We start from the raw sequence: 10,743 nt of genomic DNA, 5'->3' as shown, positions 1-10,743 counted from the left end.
TTCGTAGGTACTCGATATCGTGGGAAACGGGGGAGTTGAAAGCTGTCACCTGGGAGCATGACCACCTCGGACAGCTCCCAGCTGGCTTTTGGCAGTAGCTCTGGGTCACTTTTGCCCCCTGGTGGCCTCCCTCAGGATCCAGCCTGCGTGGCATCGGGACCCATCTAGTTCTGCGCCTGTTTGCTTTTATTCGTGTCTCTGGGCGCCCCGTGCGTTTCCAGGCACACCTGTGCACCTGTTTATCCCTTGTTTATTGTGCGGGCCTGGTGTTCCCCTGTTCCATGGTGTCCGGGCCCCAACCCCAGGCGGGTTCTCAATTCCAGCGTGGTGGGGCATGAGGATTCGGCAGTCCCAGTAGGAATAGGACAGGAGGGGGCGCATCCTGGAAAAACTCACCCCTAATCAATCCCATGCCAGATTTCTGGGGAACATGGAAGGATAGAGGCGGAAGGGGACGAGACACTGGGGCTTGGAGTGAGGGGACCAACTGGAGGGAGGAGGAGGGGGTTCAGCCTGGAAACGCGGTCCCGCCCCCACAGGTGGAGCGCGCAGGCGCACTGCTCGCGAGCGCTCCTCTAGCAGCCGCGCCTCTGTCCCGGATCCTTTGCCGCAGCGTCAGCGCGGTCGCCTCCTCTTTTCCTTTTCCTCTTTCTCCTCCGCCCCCCTTGCTCCCCGGCTTCTCCGGCAGCGGCGCCCGGAGCCTGCACCGAGCCTGGGCCCGCGGGCTGCCATGCTGCCCGGGCGGCGGAGCTGAAGGATGGCGACGCCTGTCCCTCCGCCCGCCCCGCGGCACCTGCGGTTGTTGCGGCTGCTGCTCTCCGGCCTCGTCCTGGGCGCGGCCCTGAACGGTGCCGCCGCCGGCCGCCCGGGTGAGCGAGCGCGCTGGGCGCAGGCTGCCGGGTGTCCCAAGGCCGGGATCTCCGGGCAGGAAGTCGGGCTGCGCGGCGCCACCGTCATCCTTCCCGGCGCCTACCAGGCCGGGAGGCCACGCAGGCCGGGTCTGCTGCCGCTCCGGCCCCGCCTCGCCTGGGATGGGGTAAACAGGCCGGGCCGGGAGGGCCGCCCGTGGGCTCCGCTGGATGAGGCTCTCCTAGGGCTCAGCGGGCGAACCTGAAGTTCACGCACTTCTTGTCTTTGTTTGAATCCGTGAGCCAGTCTGGGTTTATCTCAGGGGGTCTTTCTCTGCCCCGCAGCAGTCTGGCTGGGGTGCACCATGGGGATATGTTCTGTGCATCTCCGTGTGTTTCTGGTGTTCTTTGGGGCTCCAGAGGTGCGGGGCTGATCCCTGAGCTTTCAGGCCTTGCTGCCCTTGAATGGCCTGGGTCCAGTCGCTGAGATAGACTGCTGGTTCTCCTGCCTCTGGTGGTGTGCAACACAAGCCTTGCTTTGCCTCAAGCAGGGTTTGAGGTTCCCAGGCCTAGGATCTTGCTCTGCCTTCCCCAGGGACAGGCTGTTCTCTTCGCACACCCAACCCTGCCTGGAGGACACCTGCCATCCTGCTTTTGGCCTAGGTTTGTGGGTAGACTCTGGAGGAGAGAGGGAGCCCAGGGAGACTCTCCCTGTTTCACAGATGGGCACTGAGGTTCCAAGAACCAAAGGTCTACAGGAATCCAGGGTCCAAAGCAACACCTTCTCCCAAGGGGACTGAACTGGGACCGATGTCCATACATTCACTCAATTCTGGCTTCTCTGTGACAAGCATACTATCAGCTCATCTTACAGGTCAGGAAACTGAGGCTCAGAGAAGTTGAGTTACTGGTATGTGGCACATTTGGGATGCTACTTTGAGTGATCTCATTCTGTATGTGTGGCCTCAAGAGGTCAGAGCAAGGCTGGAGAGGCCAGAGGAGGAGGTCTGAGAACGGATAGTCAGAGCTGGTGGAGGCCCCAGAGTGGGGCCTCCTCAGGAAGTGGAACTGCAGCTGCTCCTGAGCCCCACAAGTGGGCAGGTGCTATCCTTGCTGTATATCTCCTCTGCAGCTTTAGGCCACCTTGCTGGGAGATCTGGGGTGCCCCCCAGGTGGTCTCTCCCACACCCAGGGACTGGGAAGGCCTTTCATAGCCCAGATGTGGGCTAGAGTGCCAGCCATTCTGCAGCTGCCATTGCTCCCCGTACCTCCTCCTTCTCCCCGAGGTTGGAGGGGGCCTTCCTGACGGAGATTAAATAGTGAGCAACTATATTCTCCTGGGCTGGGGAGCTGGAGAACCAGAGAGGCCCCTGAAGCCCAGAACTGGCCGTGTACCACAGGCCAGTTATCAGCACCAGGGGCAGGGACTGCTAGCTCCCAGGTGTCCAGCTGGTGGGTGGGGACCAGATGAGCCTTCTGGGAGGAGCTTAATGTTTAACTAGCCCAAGCCCAAGACCCAGCCCACTGATACTGGAAGCTGCTGATCCTGCCTGCAGAGGGTGGGGGTGCCTGCCATGGGAGTCTGAAGGCCCACCTGCCACTGAGGATGCTGGGACTTCCTTGCAAGGATGCCTACAGCCTGGAGGCATGGAGTGTCAGGTCACCAAGGAAACCAAGCCAGGCCCACCAAGGTCTGGAGAAGCACATCCCCATTCTGGGTCCTAGTGACCTTGCCTACAGTGTGGGGTGGGGTCTGTGTGGAGAAAGATCTAGTTGGCTGGAGATACCCACCATGCAGGGTTGATTGTCCTGCTGGGTATTCTGCTAGCCCTGCCCGCTTGCTGTGATTGAGCCCAGAGACCTGGCTTGGGAACATTTCTTAGCTTTGAATCAACAGATTTTGTATCCCACAGAGGAAGCTGAGGCAGAGAGGGCCATTGTCCCCATCCTCCAGCATCAGGATGGGACTGATGGGCTGTATATAAATAGGACACGAGGATCTAGGCTCCTGTCAGAGAGCTGAAAGTGTGGCTGGGATCTAGAGCCTAGCCTGGAGTCCCTGAGGCCCTGGGTCTGACCAACTGTATCTTAGTTCTGCTCAACCCCGTGGCACCTCTGTGCCTGGGGAACAAGCCAGAGGCTAGGCAGGCAGCAGCAGCTATCTTCCAAACTCCACTCTGTGGGGCTGCAAGATGGTGGGATGAGGTTTGGGGGGAATCTTGATGTGGGGGAGCATCTCCTGAGCCAGAGAGAGCAAATGGGCCCCCCCTTCCTGGAGCTTCCAATCTGGATAAGTCTCTGCTTGCTCTGGGCCATGCTGAGGCCAGAGGCAGCCTTGGAGAGCTGCACAGTCCTGCCTAGGAGAGCTGCGTGCTGGGGACAGTGTGGGTCAGTTTCTATACAGAGGGCTGGACTCTGGGGAGTGGGTGGGGCAGGGCAGTTCCCATGTCTTGGGACTGTTTGCTTCCTGGTTCTGAGCTCTGGCAGTGAGGAGAAAGGGCCTGTCCAGAACAATGGTCAAGCCGGCCTCTGGCTCTGGGGGAGGGGTGGCTGTGGAGTGCTGTTTCTGAGCGGGGGCAGGCTGACTGGGCTGTGATGGACCTTGCCTTCTGTTTTTCCCAGATGTGGCATCCTGTCCCCGGAGCCTGGACTGTGCTCTGAAGAGGCGAGCAAAGTGCCCCCCAGGTGCCCAAGCCTGTGGGCCATGCCTTTGGCCCTTCCAGGAGGACCAGCAAGGTCTCTGTGTGCCTAGGATGCGCAGGCCTGTGGGTATGTGAGAGCACAGATGCAGGGGATGTGGGCAGCTGAGATGGCCTCCCCCTCCTGTGTTTTTCTGTACCCCCAAGGACCCTTCCAGGTACTCACTGCCCTACCCTCTGGGCTGCCCGCACTTCTCTCCCTTGCTCTTATCCTGTCCACTCCATGAAAGATGTTTGAGAACCCAGCCCAGTGCCGACGGCAGCCATCCTGAGTCTGTCGGGAAGTCCAGTGGTGCAGAGCCTCAGGTCTGATGGGAGCTTTACAGAGAGGTGCTAGGCCTGGCCCTGGGGGCTTCCTGGAAGAAGCCTTCAGTCCCCGCTCTTTTGGGGTTGTGTGTGGTGTAGGTGTCTACCTAGGAGTTTCTGTCTGGGCTGTGGCGCCCACAGTGGGTACCAGTGGGGGTCCAGCCACCATTCTACCTCCAAAACTGCCTTTTCTCCTGAGGACTTGGAGAGGGAGCCTGGACATGTGGGCTTACTTTGGCTTTTCAGCATTTTGTGGGGAGTCACTGCCCGCTCTTGATAGAGAAGGCTTGGGGATAAGGGCAGGGAGGAGTTATTATGCCCCAATGCTCTGCCCACCCTTTTGTGGACAACAGCCCCAGCAAGGGACCCCATCTTTTCTCCTCCTGCCCGGTCTCTGCACATTCACCTCCTCCCCTGCCCCCTCCACTACTTTTCTTGGGAACTGCTGCTGTTCAGAGAATGTTCCCTCAGTTATCACCATGGCAACCCAGTATGGAGAAAGAGCCACGGTGATGTCTGGTCCTCAGGCCTGATGGGCCCCTCCATCTCCTGAGGGATTACTGGCAGCAGGTGTTGGCTGAGGGCCTCCATCTGACTGACGGCTTCTCATCCTTCCTAGGAGAAAGCCAGCCCCAGCCCAGATTGGAAGATGAGATCGACCTCCTGGCCCAGGAGCTAGCCCTGAAGGAGGCTGGACACTCTAAACTTGCTGTCCTGCCCCTGACTGAGGCCCGACAGCAGCTCCTGGAGCCAGGTGAGATCCCAGCCCTGTTCCCCTCCCCCAGCCCTCTGGTCTGGAGCCTGGTCCAGCTGATCTCACCTGCCCTGTGTCTCAGCAGCTGCCCTGGGGTTCTCAGAGAGGGGTCAGGGACTAGAGCCGGGCCTCCCCTCCACTCCAGGAGCCCCTGCGCCCACACCCCACACCTCCTCCTCGGGTTCCCCTGTGTCGTCTGGGCCTGTGCACATGTCTCCCCTGGAGCCTCGGGGCGATCGCAGCGAAGGCCTTGCCCTCGGTAGGTCTTGGCAGTGTTGGGGGCGGCAGGGAAACGCAGGGTTCCCAAGAGCTTGCCCCTCACCGCACCCCTCCCGCAGTGCTGATGGTGGCTTTCTGTGTGGCTGGCGTGGCCGCCCTCGCTGCAGCAGCCCTCTGCTGGTGCAGGTGAGTGGTGGCGGCGGGTGGGCGGGGCCAGCGGGCTGGACCCCCCCTCCTGGGCCTCAGCTCTGCCCCTCACAGGTTGCAGCGAGAGATCCGCCTGGCCCAGAAGGCCGACTACGCTGTCCCCAAGGCCCCTGGCTCACCCGCGACGCCCCGGGTCTCGGTGCGTGGCCCCGCCCCAGCCCGCGCCCCGCCCCACGCCCCGCTCCGCAGTCTCGGTGCCCTCCCCGCTGTACCTGCCTTCAGCCTGACCCTTCTCCCTCCCCACAGCCGGGGGACCAGAGGTTGGCGCACAGCGCCGAGATGTATCATTACCAGCACCAGAGACAGCAGATGCTGTGCTTGGAGCGGTGAGCGCCCCCACCCTCTGCCCCTCTGCTCCACAGGGACCCGGCCCACTGCCCCCATCCCCTTACCCAGCCGCCCCCAATCCGAGCCCGCAGCCCCATCACCCAACCGGGCTGTCCCCACCATGGGCAGCGGTGTGTTGAGCACCGCCTCTAGCCTGGGCCACTAGCCCTTGGAGGGTGCGCAGAGGACCCAGCGATCCCACCCCTATCCAGGCACAAGGAGCCTCCTAAGGAGCTGGACTCAGCCTCCTCAGACGAGGAGAATGAAGACGGGGACTTCACAGTGTATGAGTGCCCTGGCCTGGCCCCGGTGAGTGCCTGGGGTCGCAAGAGCGGGGGGGGGGGGGGGGGGGGGGGCGGGGGGGTTCCTCCTGCTGTGGGGGTTCCTCCACAGCAGGCTGTCACCCACCCACAGGGCACCGCCCATACCCTCTGTCCCCTCCTGTGCCTGCCTGCCTGCCTGCCGGCCTGATTTAGTACCGCCTTCACAGACAGGGGAGATGGAGGTGCGCAACCCATTGTTCGACCACTCCTCGCTGTCTGCGCCCCCACCAGAATCCCGCTCACCACCCGCACTGCAGTGACCTGGAGGCCAATGCCCAGCGCTTCGGCCCAGCGCTTCGGCTTGCCTGCCCGGGGGCCCCGGGTTGGGAGGGGCAGGGCCAACGTTTCCTATTAAAAAGGCACTGTTCTTACCCTCCTGCTTGTGTCAGGGGGGAGGCACTGGCCTCCTGGATCCCTGGCTGGGAGATTCCCTGCCTTGTGCTTGGAGACCTTGCAACCCCCTTGCACCTCCACTGTCCAGTCTGCACCCTGAAACTGGAGGGAGTGAGGAGAACCATAGAACCCAGGCATGGGTAGGGAGTCCTGGAGACAAAGCCAATTAAAGTCTGTTCCAAATCTGAGCCTTCTGGGTGTGTTAGAGGTACTGGTCAACACTCAGCCCCCACCCTGCACTGGGGGACTCTGGTGGATGGACCCTGAGTGGGGGCACCTCTGTGGGGTATTTGTGAGGACCCTCCCATGGAGGCTAGAGGAGGGGCAAACACAGTAGCACCTCTTCCCTCTTTATTGGGCCCCACCTGACCTACACACCTGTCCTACAGTGGGAGAGGATAGGGAAGTTCTAGGTCCTGACTCTCTAGAGGACCCCATTTGGTGTCATGTAAAGGGCTGGTAGAGAGGCAGTCCACACACACCTGGATTTGGACACCTCCATTCCTGCCTGCTGTCCAACTGGGACAGAAGGCCAGGGAACAGGGTGCAGGCATTGTGAGTTTCCTATAGAGGAGCACACAGACCTCAGGGGCCCCTGCATTTTTATGGGGGCATGCTGGACAGAGGGACCTGAGGGACACAAATCTACACACAGCCAGGTAGACAGGGGACCAGGTGAGGGTAATTAGATGGCAGGGTGCCCTTAATGCCTAGAGCTGGGATTTAGCCTGTCACCCCCCAATATGGGGAGCAAGGAGATCCAGAGTGAGGCGGGGACATTGTTTGGTCGAAGATGCTGAAATTGAGCCTATACCAGGTCAGGGTGCAGTGGGGGTACAGATACCAGAGCTGACTGCCCGGCTGAGGCTGGGAGGGAATGGCTGCTAGGGCCGGAGTCCAGGCTGCTGGACAGTCCTGAGATGAGGAAGGCAAGGCCAGTCTGGGACCAGCAGGGCACTGAAGAGTGGGTAGGGCAGATTGGTAGACATAGGATCTCCCTGCTTGGAGCTACTGATTTTTCTAAGCAGTTATGTTTTGAGGGCCAGAGCCCCCACCAACTAGGAAGCCCCCTTGGCCTTTATCCCCTCACTCCTCAGCTGTGACCTTTGACTGCTCTGCAGTTGGGATGGGGGCAAAGTTTGTGCTGAGCCAGGCATGGTGACACATACCTGTAATCCCAGGAGCTCTGGAGACTGAGGAGGAGTATGGCAAGTTCCAAGTCAGCCTCAGAAAACTTAGTTGAGGCCCTCAGCAACTGTCTCAAAATAAATAATAATTTTTTTTTTAAAGAGAGAGTGAGAGAGAGGGACAGAGAGAGAGAGAGAATTTTAACATTTATTTATTTTTTCTTAGTTCTTGGCGGACACAACATCTTTGTTGGTATGTGGTGCTGCTGAGGATCGAACCCGGGCCGCACGCATGCTAGGCGAGCGCGCTACCGCTTGAGCCACATCCCCAGCCCCTAAATAATAATTTTAAAAAGGGTTAGGGATGTAGTTCAGTGGTTAAGTGCCCCTGTGCTCAATTCTTAGTACCAAAAAAAAAAAAAAAAATGTGTGCTGAGCGTCAAGCTTGGCACATGCATGTCCACTGCCAAGCCATTTGTCTGAAGTAGTAGGGGAGAGGGCCACAGAGAGGTGGGACATAGGGAGACTCCAGCCTCACCCCAGGGCCAAGAGTGGCCAGGCACCCAGCCAGTCTGTCTCACAGGTGGGAATTACAGATCCAAGGCTGGAGGCTCCCTACACCAGGGCCATCCTGCTGGCCTGACCTGGGGTCTGAGAGCAGCCACCTGCTGTGTCCCATCTTCTGGACCTTCTGGGGTCCCCAGTCTGTCCCCAGCATCTCTGCTGCTCACTGAGGCCTTGGCAAGGAAGGTCTGCCTCCCAGCAGCTGCCACCGTGAGGGAGGGAGCCTGAGGGCCTGAGCAGGGGAAGGCAGGCAGGGTCCCTGCAGCCACTCCCCTGGCAGACTCCTGTGAGCTCAGCACCCCCGCCTCCCCTGCTCTTTGGGTTCCATCAGTCCCAGGCCAGTTTTATGTGTCTTTGTTTGCCCCGCTTCCTCCTCTAAGTCCCAGGAGACAGGTGGGCTGCTCTGGAGACAGCAGGGGCTCTGGAGATCCCAATCCTGGCTAAGTGGTCTTTGCCACCAGCAGCCTGGGAGCCCTGGCTGCTGTCCCAGGGCCCCTGCTGAAGCGTACCTTCCCTGTCAGTAGGAAGAGGCTGATCTCACCTTAGCCCTCTGGCCCACCTGCCGAGCACTGAGCCCACCTGAGTCTTCTACAGGCCTGTCCCCCACAGCCCAGCTCCTCTATCTGCTTCTCACCAGAGAAAGCCTACCGAGGCCTCTGCCTGGATGCTTAGTGGGACCCGCCTGGTGTATCCCCGAGCACAGATGCCAGAGGGTGAAAGCCACCCCCCCAGCACAGACCTGGGGTGACACCATTTATGGAGATAACCTCCAACCTAGCAGTACTCTGGGGCACAGAATGTGTGGTGCTCTGATCCCTGAGTCAAGACTCTAGGAGACAGGACTTCCTAGTGTCAGCCCCTGAGAGGCGATGTCCTTCCATTGCACTTCAGACCCAGCTCCGAGGGGCTGGGTTGGTGGCCCCAGACTCGGGGTCCCAGTGGCAGCTCCCTGACAGCTGAGCAGGGCGAGGAGCACATCCTGGTGCAGAATGGGACATGCAAACCTGGAGTGTAGTGCATGGGTCCCCACCGAGCCACCCAGGAGCTCCCAGGGATGTCAGGAGCTGCCCCTGGACATGGACAAGGACATGCTCCCCACACTGGGCTTGATGGGAAAAGGGGAGTGGAGGGGCTGGGCCACTCCCATGCCCTCAGGTGGCCAAGAAGGACTGCCCTGATGCTGCCTGGACCAGCTGGATCACAGTACTGTCCTTGTACTGCCCTCTGGGTGTGCCCACCTTGGCTCCTGCCAGCCTCCAAGGCCCCATCTTCCCAAAGGCAAGCCCAAAGGATTCCTGCAGCCCAGCCTACCCTCTCACAGAGTGCCAGGGCCCCTTCCTCCCCAGGGCAGGTGGCTCTGGGACACAGCCAGCAGGGGGCCCTCGCGGCATGAGTCTGACTCTGTCCTACCCAGGCCAGCCCTTGGGGCCCAGTGTTGGTCAGGCAGGCTGCCAGGCTCTGCCCTGCTTCCTGTGGTGCCCTCAGGCAGAGGCTGAGTGTCCCTCGCCCTCTGGCCACCTATTGTCTGTGGGGTGCTATTGTCTGTGGGGGACAGCAGTCTCCAGGTTGGTGGCCTGCCCTCAGTCTAGAGCAGGGTCCATGGAGTTGAGGCCTTTTCAGCTAGTCCCCTTCCCTCTACGGGGTGGACCCTGGAGCAGGCCAGAGGGCCTGGCTGGGCAGAGTGAAGGATCCTGATCCCCTCGTCTCCATGCCGCTGGGCTGGGTTGGGGCCCACCTGTGGCCCTGAGAGCCCAGTGAGTCAGGCCTAGCTGGGGTGAGGCGGCAGGTGGAGGCCCCAGCTCGCCCTCTGACTCACACTCTCTCACCCTCTTATTTTTTCCTTTCATTCTGACCCATTTCTGGGCCAAATCTCAGAGCCCGTTTCCCAGCTAGCAGTTTCTTATGACAGGTGCCTGCGGCTGCCAACCTGAGCCGGCCCTGCGTGGCGGGGAGCAGGCTGACAGCAGCAGGCGGAGGTGGGGGAGGCTCCTTCGAATCCACCCAGGAAGGGAGCAGGCTGTGGGTGTGGGTGAGGTGGTGGCAAGGGCCCCAGCCAGCCTGGCAACACAAACAGGAAGGACAATAGGCCGGTTTCCCCAGGCTGATAGGATGGCCTCCTTCCTGCAGGCCCTGCTGCCGGAGGGGCACCCACCACCGGGAGAAGAGGTGGTGTGAAGTGAGGCTTGAAGCCAGGGTGTGGCTCCTCTGGAGTGGCCCTGCTGGGGAAGATGCCAGGGAGGGGCCCAGGTCCCAGGTGCCACTGTGGTCATCTCCCTCACACTGGGTGCTGAAGGACAGGGGCTCGGGTGGCTGTCCGTGCCAAGGCCAGTCTTCAGGGCGCAAAGCACCTCAGGCCAGCTGGGCGGTTTCTGAGGTGCCCACAGCCCTCCCTTCCCCTCAGGCATTGCACAAGCGCTCCACCGCAGCAGGCTGCTGGTGGGGGGTGACTCCGAGGGGCCAAACTGCCACTCGTTCCTGGGCTCCCCTCTGCCCCCATGATGGGTGTGCGGCCAGCAGCTGGTTCCTGTCCCAACGGCAGCCTTGTGTCCATGTGGGTTTGTAGCGAGGGAGAACCAGTGGTTCTGGCGCCTAGAAGTGATTGGCAGAGGGCTGGTGGGGGGTGGAGGGGTCCAGTGGTGGTGCTGGGGCAGCAGAGCTGGCCCACAGTTCCTGGCTACTCTCCTTGTAGGACTCCTGGTCTGGGCCCTCTGGCATCTAGGTCTGGCTTGCCACACCCTGCCTGGAACCTCAGGGCCCTGGGGAGCAGAGTGAGGGGTATGGAGATGAGGGCACACTCTGCCTGGGAGCAGGGTGCGCCCTGAGCAGGGGTGACCCTTCAAGGCATCCAGAATCTACAGGGCTTGTTACAGCTCCACCTTGGGGGGCAGGGGGAGGAACCTGACCTCAAGGCCCCAGCCTGTGTCCCAGGGCTGGCTGGAGGGAGGGGGAAGGGACCTAGGCCTCAAGCTGGGGCCA

General features: G+C 61.0%; 1 protein-coding gene across 3 annotated transcripts; it reads left to right on the top strand.

Annotated features, from left to right (window-relative positions):
• Positions 1-546: 546 nt before the first annotated feature.
• Positions 547-6,264, top strand: Npdc1 (neural proliferation, differentiation and control 1). Of its 3 annotated transcripts, none has more exons than XM_005336907.5 (9): positions 547-869; positions 3,471-3,617; positions 4,473-4,607; positions 4,690-4,866; positions 4,946-5,012; positions 5,088-5,172; positions 5,280-5,359; positions 5,573-5,669; positions 5,851-6,264. In XM_005336907.5, exons 1-9 carry the CDS (start codon positions 758-760, stop codon positions 5,941-5,943), a joined length of 993 nt encoding a protein of 330 aa, XP_005336964.2. In that variant the 5' UTR covers positions 547-757; the 3' UTR covers positions 5,944-6,264. The 3 variants fall into 3 exon arrangements, with proteins under 3 accessions (XP_005336964.2, XP_005336965.2, XP_005336966.2); XM_005336908.5 differs by having other exon boundaries at positions 549-869; positions 4,693-4,866; XM_005336909.5 differs by lacking the exon at positions 547-869 and adding an exon at positions 1,591-1,722.
• The last annotated feature ends 4,479 nt before the right edge of the window (positions 6,265-10,743 follow it).

This window comes from Ictidomys tridecemlineatus, chromosome 4, assembly GCF_052094955.1.
Source record: "Ictidomys tridecemlineatus isolate mIctTri1 chromosome 4, mIctTri1.hap1, whole genome shotgun sequence".
Classification (NCBI taxonomy): domain Eukaryota; kingdom Metazoa; phylum Chordata; class Mammalia; order Rodentia; family Sciuridae; genus Ictidomys; species Ictidomys tridecemlineatus.
This window is presented reverse-complemented; position numbering and strand designations above follow the sequence as displayed.